Source organism: Drosophila guanche, unplaced genomic scaffold, assembly GCF_900245975.1.
Source record: "Drosophila guanche unplaced genomic scaffold, DGUA_6, whole genome shotgun sequence".
In the NCBI taxonomy this organism is placed as follows: domain Eukaryota; kingdom Metazoa; phylum Arthropoda; class Insecta; order Diptera; family Drosophilidae; genus Drosophila; species Drosophila guanche.
Window position 1 is genome coordinate 4632721 of NW_022995752.1, and position 16359 is coordinate 4649079.

The following is a 16359-nucleotide window of genomic DNA, read 5'->3' on the forward strand; positions in this document are numbered from 1 at the left end:
CACTGGTATTTTGAACACACAAGAAACTCTCATTAGTTGGAGGCAGTCAGCAGCGTGGAGAGACCCCCAAAAGATGCTAATTAAAGCCTTGAAAATGAAGTGACTGACTACCAAAATGCTTGAGCATTCAAAATAGACAATTTTAGCGCCAACTGCAAACAAATGGGCATGAAAATCTATCTTTGAAATGGGTACGAGTATTTCTTTGAATATTCATAGCGTCAATAGAGTGGCGAGTGCCGACAACTGGTCAACTGGTCAACTGGTCAACTTGGGGAGCGTGGGAAATGCCCATCATCAGCCATTAAACCACTCCCACAAATAAAATTCAAACTCTTAAACGCATTTGCTTTTAATTAAGGAAAGAGAGAGTACTGCCAGTACGCAGAGTACGAGTAGCTATCGGTAAAAGTGACTTTTGAAATGGTTCGAAACTGGAGATAAAACTGCAATAACTATAAAGGAGGTTGAACGGTGGGTTTGCTGGTGCTTGGGAGTGGTGAGTTTTCATGGGTTAAGCGGAATGCCAGGGTGGCTCGAAGCACGCACAAATTTGTTAAGCGGGTCACGTAAGTCCAATCCTCTCCCACGATCTTCGTGTGTGTGTGTGTGTGTTGTCATCAACACGAAAATAAAAATCGAAAAAATCGAAAATTAAACTTGAAACGTTGGCAACAACTACTAAAAATGGCAACAAATATCACCCCCTCGTCCTGCTGCCATTTTCTTTAGTGAAAATCGATTTCAATAAACTTTAATTTGTTTTCTTTGCGAAGGGCACACACAGAGAGTTTCAGTTTCATCAATTTAAAGCATTGATAGTGACGTCAATTAAATGAAATTAAATGCCAATAATTTAAAAACAATTACCCAAAGGGAGCAACACACGGAAAAAGCACCATGGAAAATGGGAAAACTAGAAATTATTGGTAGACGAATGCGAAGATACTCTTTGGGATTAAGAATGAGAAAAGAATTTTTACTACCAGAGTTGAACAAAAATACAAAAAACGAGTTAAAATATTAACTGTTTCATACCCTACAGCATTGCAGATTCTCCTTCTAAATACCCTTCTAAAAATAGAGTACAATCATAAACGTATCTGTAAGAGCACAAAATCCCGATCTTCAATGAATTTTGTTTATGGCTTTTAAATCTAATTAAATTCCCATAAAAAACCATAAGCAAAATATATAGAGAAATGGGATTTTTTTAAAACGAGAACAAAATGCCATTAACTAACCCGCTAAGAGAGCGAGTGATGGAGGGAGGAAGGCAGCAAGCAGAGAAGGCTTCGCAGAAAGCATAAGCATTGCGATGGCTGGGAAGGGGGAAGACTGAAGAGAGTGCAAAGAGAGAGGCAAGACAACTGCAAATCAGCGAATAAGTTGAAGAGAGCGGGGGTCAAATGAAAGGCAACAAACAATGCAGACAACAAAGTAGCCGCCGCTGATGACTAGAGAAGGGTAAGGGACAAGGGTAAGTAGATGCAAAACTTACAACAGACGGCGACAAAGGGTTAATGAGTGCGTGCGAGTGTGACGCATGGAGTGCGAGCAGAGGGGGTGAACGAGTGTGCAGGAGCTCTGATTGTAGAGTGTGTGTGTGTGTGCGTGAGAGGGGGAGGGAGAGAGGGTTAGGCAGCGTGCGAGGGCTAAGCTATGATTTCATTTGCGGGTCGGGTTGTGGTTGTGTAAATTGCACTAATGACCTGCATTTTGCATTGCATTTTTGCATGTTAAGCACCGAAGCGATTCATAATTTATATGAAGGATTCCACCAAGGGTGCCTGTATTGTGTGGGGTGAGAGGCTGGGTGGCGACCTTCTGCTGGGAAACCGACAACCTGACATTTTGCATATCGAATCACGCGATGCGATAGCCTCACTCACTCTCTCTCTCCCTCTCTTTCTATAATCATCTTAAACCTGTTCCAAATTACGGTTCAACTTTAGCTAAAAATTTGTTTGTTTGTCATTTGAAAGACAAACAAAAGGCAGAGCTAACTGTTGAACGGAGTTTAAAGCGGGTTTTTATTTTGATTGTTTTTATATGAAATTAGATTGGAAAGGCGTTTAAATTCCCCAAAAGGTACAGATGTAAGAATCAAGTGCAGTCTCTTTATTTTTAATTTATAAAATCATCAGCAAAATAGCATTGAATGCTAACAGCCATCCCAAACATTTCATGACTTTGACTTTGTCCAATTCCAAATCCTCCAAACAGACAAAACATGAAAATTTGAATTTCTAATAGATGTTATTTTTATACTCGTGTTTTGTTTGTGTTAATTGATTTTTATTCCATCAAACAGAATCAATGCCGTCATAAAAAACAATTTCTTAAAATTAAGACGTGACCCCAATTAGGACTTTAAGCAATCTTTCTGCAATTCCAATAAACCTCAAACTCTTCAGAAGACCCGATAATATCTTATAGCTTGTAGAAAATACTAAATTAAATAACCAACTCTGTTGCAATTCCGCTTCATTCTTATAACGAAAGTATTCAGATTTGTTTGGATCTAACTGGATCTTAATAGCTGACGAAAAAAAAACGGGATGCCGTTAAAAGTAACAGACTCGTAATTTGAAGTACATTTTTGTTGTGCAAAGAAAAAAGACAAGATGAAGTTTCATAGTCTTAACTTATCTCAGCTCTAAAAATGGACCTCCCTCACCTGTCTGTATAGTCTGTATAGTCACAACAAAGATAAGGTTTGGGTTCCATAAACTTGACTCAACTTTCGCTAGAGATCATTTAGTCACTTTCCTTATTCCGGATTGAGTGAACTTTAAGTGGCTTAAAGTTCAATTTAACACAAAAATTGAACCTCAGCTTGAGTGTAAGAATTATTCACGTTCTCGGGGCACATGTTCGTTCGCTGGGGGGCGGCCCGCGAGTCATTCAACCTCAATCAACCGCAAACAAAAAGCAAGCAAGACAAAACAAACAAATGTCGTACGTATACAATATACAAAATATATATATTTATAAAGCTTCTTGATAAGAACAACGCCGTTAGGTTGAGTGGGGGTGGTGCTCTGGTGGTGCTCTGGTGGTGTGGGGAAGGTCGCCACGCCGCACATTTGGAAAACAAAAGCTCGGAGCAAAATGTTCTCCGTATGCAATGAGAGTGTATTTTTGTCGCTCGCTATTTTTGTTCTCTGATTATCGGCATGTCAAGTATAAAGCAAGTAAATTGCGTGAAATTTCTCTCAGTTTGTGTGCGCGAAGGCACTTGAAAAGATGTCAGCGCTCATCAGCATACGCGTCATGCGATTGGAGGACTACAACGCGGTGGAGGCATTTCTCGCTCAGCATTTCTTCAAAGAGGAGCCCCTGATGCTCACCCCGCAAGAGGATCAGGATGCAGCAGCAGTCATACCCTCCGAATCGGAGCTGCATTTGTCGCTCATCCCGCAGGGCCTCTCCCTAGTGGCCATCGATGAGGCGCACGGAAATCGCATTGTTGGCGTCATTTTGGCAGGCGCCCAAAAGCCCGCGGACGTGGAGCAGCACTTCGCGGAGGCACAGCAGCTGGAACCCACCTGTCTGCTGCATCACATACACAAATTTCTCTCTGGCATTGAGAAGAGCGCCAATTACTTTGAGCACTACGGCGTGGACACAGCCCTGTATTTGTATATTCTTGGCGTCGACTCTTCGGTGCGTCGCCAGGGCCTGGGCTCTCGCTTGGTCTCCGCTCTCATCGATTTGGGTCGACAACAGGGCTTCCCTGCCATGGTCTCCACATGCACCAATCAGAACTCCACGCGCCTCATGTCTGCCCTGCAAATGGAGTGCATACACTCGCAGATCTACGCGGACTACAAAGATGATCACGGTAGAGTGGTTCTGCGACCGCCTGCCCCGCACACAACGGGCAGTGTCATGGGCATACGGCTCTGACGAACTAGTGTAGAACGAGTGATCACAGGGTACCAAAGAGTGTAAACACCCATTTATTTTATACACAAATTAACATATTAGAAAGCACTGTGAACGGAAATAAAGCTTAGTTAGGCCACATTTTTGTGTGTTTTCTACTTTTCTGCGGAATTGTTGTACGTGAAAGCTTTCTTGTACTAAGAGAAAATGTGAAGGTGGCAAGCAAATTACATATTTCAAGTCTTAAAAGCAAGAACAATTTAATGCAAATTCTGATATTTATACATACGGAATTTATACATGCGGAAAACTACTGTTTAAAACTGATAATCAACATTTGTGCCCTTTGCCATCTTCGATTTGAATCGCTTAAATTTCAATACTTCAAACTAAACTAAACATGCATTTCTGTAGGTTTTGGGTTGCTTCAATCGATATTGTGCCCGTTCTGTCTTTAACCGAATCAGGATGATGTTTCCGCCCTTAAACGTTTCCCACATATTTCACCCACCAACTGCGAATTATAAGACACATTTTTCGCTCCATCCCAGACTTTAATTCTTAAAGTTCCATCGCTTACTCCCGCTCCACACATTAGCCAAAAACTTTTGCTCGTGTTGACGGGACCACCCGCTCTCTCCATTCCCTCCTTCATCTTCCGTTTCCATCTTCAACTATTACACTCGGGGTTTGCCCTCACTTTGGTTTTGCTGCTCCACTTTTCTTCGCCTCGCACTAAGACTAATTGTTATTTTATTGTGTTTGTAATCCAATCCAATGGCGGAGCGGTGCGGCGCGTAACACTAACCACATGCGATGCCCTGGCAATGCGATACATGCGAAAAAGTATCTACAAGATACACACACATGTGCGTTCTCCCACCCACGAGCCACTACCCATTGCGACATTGACTTTGCTTTTGTTGCGCGTTGATTACGTAACAGCTGCATGTTAGTGTGTGCGTTTGTGGCTCCACTTTGGGGGTGGCGTGGCACACATTTGACCCACTGCTCTGTGTGTGGACTACCCCAATGAGAGAGCGAGAAAGAGAGTGTGTTCTAGAATGACCTTCAGCTGGGATCAGCTGGGAGATCGAGCGATTGGGAAAGCTTTGGGCAAGCTTTAGGCATTCGTCTGTGAGTCTTCTACCCCACATAATCATCCACTATTTACTTTTACATTTTATTGCTAATTAAAGCAAGTCGTAGAGAGAATCGTTTATAGTTTTATGGCCAGTACTCGTATCTCCTTATGAGGCTCTGGTGGAAAAAATACCACTTTACCCTCTGCATCCTTGTAGTCCTCATACTTCAGGGAATAAATACACTCCATTCCCAATGCCTCCTTCTGTCGCGCCGAATAAAAACTCGTACAGAAAGCCGCCATCAGTGGGTAGCCCTTAGATCTGCCCAGATCCATGGCGCAGTTAGCCAGACGCTGACCCAATCCCTTGCCCCTCATCGAAACATCCACACAGGTCAAGTGGGAGTACAGCAATTTGGACAATCCATAACGCTCGAAGATGTTAGCCTCGACTTCCACTTTGGAGAGTAAACGCTTGATGTGTCCACTACCTTCGGCTTCTTGGCGATGCTTCTCCACATCTTCGGGACACTGTCCTTCGGCCAGCACAAACCTCACAACGCGTCCATTCTGCTCCTCATCGATGGCCACGACACACATACCGTCCACAATCAACGATTCGTGATATTCATCGAGGCGTTTCCATCTCTTTGGATCTATTGGTCCAGCTATGGCAGCGAAGAGGGGTTCACCATTGAAAAACCTTTCTGATGCTCTCATAGTCCTCCAGGTTCATGGTGCGCATGGTAATGCCATCTTTTGTGGTTTCTTGCATGTTGTATGCGGGCGCGCCTGTAGGGTTGCTCCTACCATTCACAAATGACTTCAAGTAGCAGAAAACAAAACTCAAGTGCTTCGGGAGGTCTAAATTATGATAAGAATATTTTGCTAGTTATACGATAACGAGTTCGTATGCACTAAAGATTCTTGATAACAGCCACTAACAATAAAGCAAGTTATTTGGATTGTAGATTGGACTGAAACTAGAAACTAAAACACTTCACAATTTATACATTTTATGCTTTTAATAAACGTGGAAATATTATTTTACAACTCTCTTATTGCTGTTGTTGAATTCCTGGATATTGTCAGAGGGGTTTGTTCTCTTATATTTTCATGGCCAGTACTCGTATCTCCTTATGAGGAGCTGGTGGTGTAAAAACCACTTTACCCTCTGAGTCCTTGTAGTCCTCATATTTCATTGAACAAATGCACTCCATGCCCAATGCCTCCTTCTGTCGCGCCGAATAAAAACTCGAACAGAAAGCTGTCATCAGGGTAAAGCCTTTAGATCGTCCGAGTTCCATGGCACTAGTGGCTAGGCGCGTACCCAATCCCTTGCCCCGCATCGACACATCGACAGATGTCAAGTGGGAGTACAGCAGTTTGGTTACGCCGTATCGCTGGTAGATATTCGCCTCAGCTTCCACTTTGCAGAGTATGCGCCTTATGTGGCCTACGATGTCAGTTTCCGGTATGCTCTCCGCCTCTAGGCGATGATTTTCCACATCATCAATGGTCTGTCCTTCGGCCAGCACAAAGCCCACAACGCGTCCTTCATTCTGCTCATCGATGGCCACCACACAGGTGCCGGCATTAACCATGGATTCATGATATTGATCATACAAATTCCAAATTTCGGGATCAATGGGTCCCTTAATGGCACCAAAGAGGGGTTCGCCATTGATAAACTGTTCCTCGAAAAGGTGCTTGAAGGTCCCATAGTCCGCCAGAGTCATAATGCGGATGGTAATGCCATCTTTGGTGCTTGGTTCCATCTTCAATTAAATTCTGAATATTTTCTGGGCACCGACGTCTCTTCGATGGCTCTTTCAATTCACGACTGACTGAATGCCAAGGGTCAATTATGATTAAACAACACCAAGATAATGATTCATATTATTGTAAAGACCAAAAGCTTATCGCAAGCTTTTTGCACCAAATAAAAAGACAACAAGAAGGGACGTGTGAGACGCTTCTTACGCGTCACAACTTTTATACCCGGCACTCAGTACTACATCTGCACCTTAGCGGTGTTTTGTCAAATTTTACATTTTTTCTTCATCTGCTATCTACAACACTTCTCACACCAACACGCTCCTTTAGCTCGCCCCCCTTCCGTAGACCCACACACTGCAGACTCGCGGCAGAGGCCGAAGCAGAGTGTGAGTGAGAGAATGTAAAAAGAGCAACAAAAGCTGCGGGACGGGGTGGGTTTAGCCACTGGAAATTAATTTCTCCATTGTGGCTATAATAATGATCCGATCGGATCCCAATTTGGTGATCTGATAGATATGGCCATTCCCTACGGAATGGCGTTTTTAGTTTTCTTTTATCTTCAAAATTGTAGATTTGGGAGGTTTTCGCCCTTTAGCGTGGGCGGAAGGGGGCGGGGCTCATTTTTGAAATACACTTGTAACAGTGTCAACATACAGAAGTCTGGATGCAAAATTTGGTGGCTCTAGCTTGTATGGTCTCTGAGATCCAGTCGCTCAGCAAGACGGACGGACAAACGGACGGACTCAATCGACTCTCAATCGGCTATTGATGCTGATGCTGAGAATATATATACTTTATGGGGTCGGAAACGCTTGCTTCTGTGCGTTACATGCAACCGTAATTCGCACAAATACAATATACGCTATTTACTCTTCGAGTACCAGGTATAAAAATATACCAAAAACTATTCTAGAAAAAAAAAATATTTTATATTACTAAACTAAACCAAAAATCCATTAGAAACTAGTCTAGAAATAAAAATGATTTCCCCCAAACGCTCAGATAGATTAAGTTAGGGCTGGACACAGTGGAGAACATATGAAATGAAATAAATAAAACTGCAGAAAATAAAGAATAAAGATATCACTAGAGTAGTAGTGAGTAAAACTCACTGGGAGTTTTCATATTTTAAATGAAATTTAACACAGTAAAAAAAAAAAACAATTACAAATCTCAGTGGGAGAGAGCCATGGAAGGAGATCCAGAGTGAGGTGTGAGAGTGACTGCTTCTGTCTGTTACATAGATTTATAACCCGAAGTAGGAATGCCAAAAATTAGAAACGCTTTAAGTAGAAACAAAAACAGACTACGCAAAGCAGAAAGCCCGAGAAGAGACAAAGAGACGCCACAGAAAGTGAGAAGAGCAGACAGCAGTAACAAACCCCCCCAAAAGGGAGAAGAACTCCCCCCTAAAAATGCGGAAAAGGTGGTGCAGAGGATACCACACCCCGTGCACTCTTCTGTCTGCCGTACTGACCAGCAGACACCGCCTGCGAATTCCCTCTGAAAACTGACCAAAAACCAACATAATTTACATGTCTGCAATGGAAAATCGGCAGTGAGACAGGAAGACAGGCGGGAGGATAGAACTCCCGCCTGTTTAGCATGTTTGTGCCACCCGGAGGCATGCACTTGCAACAGTTGCTGTTCCCCTGTTTAAATTCTTAAATTTCTTAAGGAATTTGTTCCTTGGCGTGAGACCGAAATCCCTTTGATTACCAAGAATTTGATTAAATTTTTAAACGAATTTTGACAACCGTTTTTTAACCCTTTTAAATATTGATCAAATGTTTGAGGAAATTCCAGCCATGTCAAAGCGCCCAAAATGATGCAGCAAAATTGTTACGACCAACAAGAAAAGGGAACAAAAGGCAGCCGCAGGCCTTCAAGCCACAGGACTCTCTCTGCTGCTTCACTGTACACAGTACAGTACACTGCGGCTATGACATAATATTTTTGCAACTTTTAGTCACCCTCGCAGCACACAGGTGAAGGTGGAAAAATGTTCTCCAAATATTTGCGCAAGTGAATTTGTGATTTATGCCACATGCCACGAGCTGGGGGCATGGCTGCCTGTGTTTGTGTGTGTCGGGGCATGACCTAAAAAATATTTTTTCCACCCAACTGCCAAACTAATTAAAAGTGAAAAGTTGACAACATTCTCTCTAGCTGGAATATTTGATTTATGGCAACCGCAGCGCAAAATTTAATGAAAATTCAATCAAACTTTGCGCCATTCTTTGGAGGGAGGCGTTGGGTGGCTGGGGCAGAGTCTAGTGCTTGCAACATACTGTTCGTAGTAGTAAGCACGCAGTACGTACCCCCAAAGCGATGCTTTTTGTTATTGTCTAAGTGACCCTAATGAAGATTAATTTAGAACAAGTGCCACTGCGCCACTGCTGCTCTATACTCTCTCTGGTAGTGGTAGTGGTAGTGTATGTGTTTCTGTTTGCATCTGATTGTCTATTAAAAAGATAGAATTCTAAAGAGAAATACTCAACAAAATAGCAGGCTGCTGCTGCTGATGCTGAGTTTTATGACGCACCCAAGCCATGGATACGTATATCCCCCACTAAGTAGTTCCCATAATGAAGACAACAGCAGCGAAAGAGAGAAAACAATTTAATCAAATCATTTGCATTGATTTAGATTTGGTGCGGGAAGATATGGGAGATGCCGAAGAACCGAGGAGCCCAAGGGGGCCAAGGAGATGGAGAGAAAAAGATCAGAAGATCAAATTGAATAGTTGAAGAAGGGACAATGACGACTGGGGAATGATCTATGGAGCAGAAGAAAAAGATACAATGTGGAACATAAGAATAAGATTTAAAGGATTTTAATGTTCATTGAAGGGAATCACAGAAAATTATAGAAATAAAAGGAAACAGAACTTTCGAAATACATTTTTAGTGTAAAATGTTAATGGTTCCATCAAATTTTCTAAATATTCACTAAATAGTTGTATTTTATTTAAAGTGTGCATTTCCAGGTAAACATTTTCAAAGCGATTACATTCTTCCCTTATATTCCAACATACCCTTTCTGAAACACACACAAAATGGGGATATGGAACAGCCTCCAAGTAAAGGTAAAAACCTGCCACCAACTTTAATATCTTGAACCTGCAATCAAGACATACCCAAGATGTAGTTTTACGAGTGGAGCATCCAGCTACTTGTCTCTTTTTCGATTTTATCTTTGGCAGTAATTAATTTATTAAACAATTTTCATATGCAAAACGCAGCAGGCGGTAAGCGGATGGACACAAACTCTAAAGGGCGTGCGGCGGGTGCTCTCTACAAATTTCTGTATTTTTTTGTTGTTAATTAGTGAAAAATAATATAAGGAATTTCAAATGTTCAGGCGGGGAACACGCAGAGAAAAAGTGATGCATAATTTAACGCTGTTCAAAAGAGATATTCCTCCGATTTGGTTGCCGATTACAAGATTTCGTTTCGGCCTGCCTACACAATGTGTAACGCATTATAATAATTTCAATTCCTAAACTCTCGAGACCACCATCATCATCATCATCATTATCGTCTTCCAACTAAATTCAATTCAATTCAAAGTTCGTTTATCTGATTTTCCCTTCAAGTGGCTGTCGGACCGTACCGGACCGTGCCTTTTACCTGCTGTTTCGCCCGTCCCGTTCACCGCTTTGTATGAATATTTATTTTGGAAATTTAGTTCGTCTGCTTCGGCCTGTTTTTTTTGTGAGTCTATCTTTCAATTAACATTTTTGTGCTGCCATTAACCAAATGCTCGAAACAGTTTGTTTGGTTTACTGAATTTCAGCTGTTTTTTAAATGATTTATTCAACAAATTAGAATAAAGTACGAGCCTATTTGGTAACTTGTGTACGGAGTATGAGGAAATCCAGCTGTTTTCTAGAGTGGAAAGCGTGTTGCTCCTTTGGGGAATACTTGCAGAATGTTTGGATTTATATTGAATGGCTAGGAAGCGTGGACTTCTACGATATAAGATGAACTATTTGATCAATGCTACAAAGTGAATTATTATTAAGTTGTATTCCTTGAAGCTATTTACTTATTGATTGTTTGATACTTTTCATATTCATTCATTTATCCAATTTATTCACCTTTTTTTTAGTGGCATGCATTGATGAAGGTTTTGCTATAAAAGTTTACATATTTATTCTGGAAGTTTATGTATTCGGTGTATTTTACATTTTAATCATTGTTAACTAGAACTAAACAATTAATCTGCATATAAATACAAATCCATCAACTCTCCACATTTCTACACCCTCTATTCTGCTGCAAAAGCAAACTAAATACAAAAATACAATACAAATTCCCACGTCTACTGGGCACCACAAGAACAATGCCGAAAGAGCACCGACCAGGCAGTCAGCCAGCGGCCAGCGGCCAGCATATATATTTGTAAATCGATTTTCACGAAACTAACAAAAACAAAGTTGCAAAAAGAGCAACAAAAGTAAAGAAAAGAGAGAGAAAAAAGATATTAATAAACAAAAATGATTTATGTGTCTGCTGCAGTGCAGTGCAGGACCCAATCCAATGGTCACCCACCAACTGTAGCTGTAGCTGTAGCTGTTATTTTTGCTCAGTTTTATTGTTGTTGCTGTTTGAGCTGGTCTGTGTGTTATCTTGTTAATCTAATCATTGGGTTAGGCGCTGAGGAGAACTGGAACTGCGACTGGGGGACCCTCATAAAAACATTGCAAAGCGGCGCCTGCGCAACAGGTAAAAGCGAAACGAAACAACGCAAATCCGTAAGAAAGGGACACACGACAGACTCTGCGGGCAAAGAGTGGAGTATTGATTTTTGGGCAGAGCAGAGCGGCAGAGCGGCAGCGCGGCAGAGCAGCGGGCGTGTGCATGACAAATGTTCACTGATTTATTGACAGACTCAAGTGGAGAAAAGGCAGCGAATTGCAGGGAACGACAGGGAACCACAGTGCAGGGTAACCCAAGGTAGTATTGTCCATATGTCAGGCCTTGGTCACGTTCTTTTGGCTCGCTGTGTCGTTATATCGTTGTCGTTCGGTGCCACTTCACAGGGCCCATGCCGCCACCTGCTGTGTAAAAATAGCGCAAAAAAAAAACAACAACAAACTAAAAAGAAAAAACCATATACTGTGAAATGGAATGGTCTTGCCCATAAGTTCAGGGCATGAGGGTGCACTAAACATTCGGCCGTGTCGCTGTAATCGGAGTGGTCTACAAAGGGAACGAGCGGCCACCACCCACAAAAATAAATCCCAGAAACCAGAAGAAAAAAGCTCCAAACATATCCATCGAAAATGCATTGCTTCCGTTGTATTTTTTGCTCTCATTTCATATGACTTTGCTGTGTGTGTTGCAGGTGTCGCCGCCGCTGTGTTGCAAGCCGGAATTTATTGTGGGACTTCAGCGATTTCTATATCATTTTTGTACCGCCTCGGATGTGGGGCGAACAGGTTTTTTATTTTATTTGATTTTTTGATTATGTTTTCTTTTCAGTTATTTGTTGAGTTTTTGGATTTTTTATTTCTTGTGTGGGCATGGCGAAACGAAAGAGTTTTTTTTTGTGTGGTATTTGTTTATGGATTCATGACGATATTTTGAGACTGAATTGCTGCAAAATAAAGTCTTGGGATCACCACTCTTTAAGTCATAAAACTCCCCCTATTCTCCCAACCAAAAACTGTAACATTTAACACTCAGTCAACAATCTATCGAGGCACATCAATCAAATGGGTTGGGAACATTAAGAAATCTCAACGCAAATCGCAAACAAAACCAAGGTCCGGGCACTAAAAACAAAGTCAACATAGCCTCGATTTGCTTGTGGCCAAAAGTTATATACGAAAAGGACATTCCTAAGGGTAGAAAATGAATCAAAGAATGAGCAGCAGCAACAACAGAGAGAACATAGAACTAATCAACCATAACAAGAACATGAAAGCGCACAGGACACAAGAAACAAACAAAACAATAAATAGAGAGAGAAAAATTATATTTATACATGGGAAAATTATGATGGAAAATTATGACTTAAGTTGGCGACGCCGCTAACGTGAATAAAAGTCATTTGTAAAGCGCCAACCAACCGCCAGACGACAACAGCAACCGACAACCGACAACCGACAACCAACAACAAAAACAGCTCCCCAGAGGGGCAAGCTGGCGGCGACCAATGGCCAGAGTCCGAGCCAGTGTTTTGCGGTCATTATGGTGACTCTGGGGGTCGAGTCGTTTGATATTAATAATGAATACTTCTCGCGTAGATATAAAGAAACTTTCGGTTCGGTTTGGGTTCGTTCGGTTCTGGCTGCAGCAGCAGCTGCTGAAAGGGAGCGCAATAAAAGTGACACGCAAAGTGCTAATTTGTCATCAGGGGCCAAGGCCTTACTGCCAGACAGAAGTTTTTCAAAATGTGAAAAAGGAATATAGAAAGCCCAAACAAAAAGGCAGCAAGAGTAAGCATTTTTAAAGAGAATTCATTGGAAACTAGTTAAAGGCTTAAAATTATGCTGCTAGAGCTAAGTAGATAGATGCAATTTGCAGAGTGTTTCAATGCTGAAAGGTTCCCTAGAATTCTCTAGAATTCTAGGCTCTCATAGTTCGACAATAGAAATTCAAAATACTGCAACCCAACATACATTTTTGCCCTGTCCGATTATGCGGCTCAAGACGAGACTTTTATTTGGATTTTCCATGAAAACCAACTGTTTGCACTAAAAAGTACGAGTTTTTTTTATAATATGGATGGGTAATACTATAAAGATGTATAAAAAATGAAGAAACGGTTGGTTTCACGCATTTCTTTATACCTTTTGGCCACATTCGTGCAGAGGAAACTGCTGTCCACTGTACAGTTCAAACCTCCAACTAAATGAAACCTAAAACTCTACACCCACTTCTGGCCTGTGATTCACTCGCTAAAAGACAGTCCATCTTGCCATGGCGTGGCACTAGGTTCTGCCTGAAATGCTAATCATATTCCCACATTAACTTCCTGCCTACCACTCTGTGAGCAAACATTTCTCACCCATAATAATATAGGGGGAAAATGGAAACTTTAGCAAACCTCAGAGCAGACACAGGGACACACCCAGGCGGCGCTTACCTCAGAGCAAATAGATGGAAAATAAAATGTTGAAAAGAACAAAAAAAAAAAAAACAAGTGCCATCCTGTGGATTCCTCGTGTCTCTGGTATCCTTTGGCTTGCCACACACGAAATGGCAGCAGCAGAGAAAACGAACTGTGGGGATATTTCAAGCATATCGCATATACAAAATGCAAACATGTCTGGCAAACACAAATCCCATAAATGTTTTGTGCCCCGCTCAATGGCGGAGGTGGAGCGCATGAGGAATAGGACCTCCTCTGTCCTATGCAAGCGGGAGTAGAGGATGGCACAGTCGTAGGTTTAGTGATAAAAACTTTCGAACAAAAAATATTTTCATATGTGAAAATGTGTAAAGTGTAAAAGTTGTTCTCTCTGTGGCGGCGGCCACTCCCCTCACAGCACCCAGCTCCCAGCCACCCGGCTTATGCCTCTTTCCTTCATTTTTAGTGTTTTCTCTTTTCTATTCCATTTTGTTTGCTTGCTGTTTTGGCCTCTCCTCTCTCTCTCTCTCTCTCTCTCTCTCTCTGCCATATCCCCTTTCTTTCTATTCATTTTTACGCTTACTTTTTGTGTGTGTGTGTGTGTGTCTGTCCCCCCTCTGTTTGCACTACTTCTTCGTACTCGTACTATGTGAGCATCAGGTGCTGTGGCAAAAGAAATTACAACAAATCCATTTGTGAAATTGCAAACCGAGACCGTGCAGGGGTACCTGCACCTCTACTCCTCCGCTTACCTGAGCTCTCCACTCCCCGGTCTCTTCCTACGCTTATCCTGGCCGTTGCCTTTGATGGCCTTTTTTTGGTCCTGGAAGTGGAGCTGGCTGAGGATTAGGTATGGGATTATGGTGAGCGATGAATATCGCAGCAGATCTTTGGAGTGATCTCAAAGGGGTTGAGAGTGTCTGACGGGTGCAACTTCTGCATGATGTATACTCGGAATATATTCTTATTGCTAAAGTTTAAAGGTGTTTTTGGTCAAGGAATGAGCTCTGGAATGGGCTTTGGGCTACAATGAGTATGGTAAAGGGTTGTAGCTGACATTGGATAGGAGATTTTATTATAACTATCATCTTTCAGTGTTCAAGGACTGGAACGTGATGGTAGAGATGCCGAAGAAGACTTTGAAAGTCATTTTCATTTTGTTTGTTTTCAGCCAAGAGTTAAACTTCTAGTTGATTAATATAAATTTCAATGGTTCAGTGAATATAATGTGTCATCGTTTATATCGCTATTCAATGGTCAACAGTATCTAAAATACGATGAATAATATTTGCTTCAACTGATATCAAGTCGGAAGGCATGATTTTCGATTAAACAGAACACAGAATTGTAAATTAAAATTAAAACTCTCCCATTAGCCCTGATATTTCACACTATTTCTCTCTAGATTCCATGTTCTCACGCATCCACTTATAACCCCCCAAAAAAGTGTTCTTTTGACTGGCAGTCTCGAGTGTGGCCACTCCTTTGGAGTGCTAACCAATTACATGGCCTACGAGCCGTTCCGCAGCTCACCTCCTCCGTGTCTCCTGGCTCTGCTCCTGTCATTATGGACTCAAAAATCAAGATGGAAGCTACTCGTTGGCTGGCTGGCTGTCATTTGCCTGGGCAAACATTCATCTTACTAAAGTTTGTCCAGGAGTCTGTCTGTGCTCTGCCAAACCCTTCCGAACAAAGCACGCTCCCCAGTCGCAGGACCAGGGACCGAGACCGAGACATTCATCAATTTGTTAAGGGGAAGCCGTGCCAGTAGGAAAGAAAAAAAGGAGAAGAAAAGAAAAAAAAAAGAGAGAAAACGAACATTTTTGGAGCTGCTGCTGCTGCTGCCGTTGCAACAGCAGCTTGCATATAAATTTGCACAAATAAGTGCAGGCGCCAGGCATACCTTTTGGTGAGGGTTTCCACCCACCAACCCACTCTGGCGCATCTAGGGTTGCCAGCCACTGCCTCGCCCTGTCCGCACGCCCTATGGTCAGCACAAACTACACACACGTCAAATTTCAAACAAGTTACAGACCCCCGCCCGCCGCAGGACATGCAGCCCTCCAGACTACATGGCAACAAACAATAAATAGAGGAGCCAGGAGTCGCAGACTCTTTCGAAAAACGTAAAACGACTCCTGGAATGGGGACGAAATAGTTTGCTCCGCCCAGCACCTGGCATCTTTTTTCGTCTGCACTTTTCCAGCTTTCTATCTTATTTCATGGCTGGAGCAGAGTGGGGTCCAAAGATGGAGAAGGGTCTGTAGATGTAGCTGGTGCCGGTGCTTGTGGCAACAATGAAAACGGCAGCCAACTCCTGAGGTTTGAAGGCAAAAACGATTTTTGGGGTTCAGGTTTTTCTGTTCGCATAGCTGACGCTTCTCGAAAGGCGTCTGATTTACTTAAGTTTTTAAAGCGTCGAAGCAAAGAAAATTATCCCTTAAGGAAAAATATTTCTTTTAGGCATGCAAAAATGAATAAGAAAAGTCAGAAACATGCTTAAAGCCCAAGATAGGGAGCTG

General features: G+C 42.2%; 4 protein-coding genes across 4 annotated transcripts in view; 2 read left to right on the top strand and 2 right to left on the bottom strand.

The window, feature by feature from the left end:
- The window catches only part of LOC117588066 (discoidin domain-containing receptor 2), a 139597-nt gene that overhangs the window by 1189 nt on the left and 122049 nt on the right, over positions 1–16359 (top strand). The gene's annotated exons all lie outside the window — the stretch shown is intronic.
- LOC117588075 lies at positions 3213–4032 on the top strand. Its single transcript, XM_034279140.1, has one exon. The coding sequence runs from the start codon at positions 3250–3252 to the stop codon at positions 3910–3912; it is 663 nt and encodes a 220-aa protein (XP_034135031.1). The 5' UTR covers positions 3213–3249; the 3' UTR covers positions 3913–4032.
- LOC117588076 lies at positions 5087–5780 on the bottom strand. The gene has a single exon (XM_034279141.1). It carries the CDS (start codon positions 5693–5695, stop codon positions 5111–5113), a length of 585 nt encoding a protein of 194 aa, XP_034135032.1. The 5' UTR covers positions 5696–5780; the 3' UTR covers positions 5087–5110.
- On the bottom strand, positions 6002–6819 carry LOC117588074 (dopamine N-acetyltransferase-like). Its single transcript, XM_034279139.1, has one exon. The coding sequence runs from the start codon at positions 6751–6753 to the stop codon at positions 6082–6084; it is 672 nt and encodes a 223-aa protein (XP_034135030.1). The 5' UTR covers positions 6754–6819; the 3' UTR covers positions 6002–6081.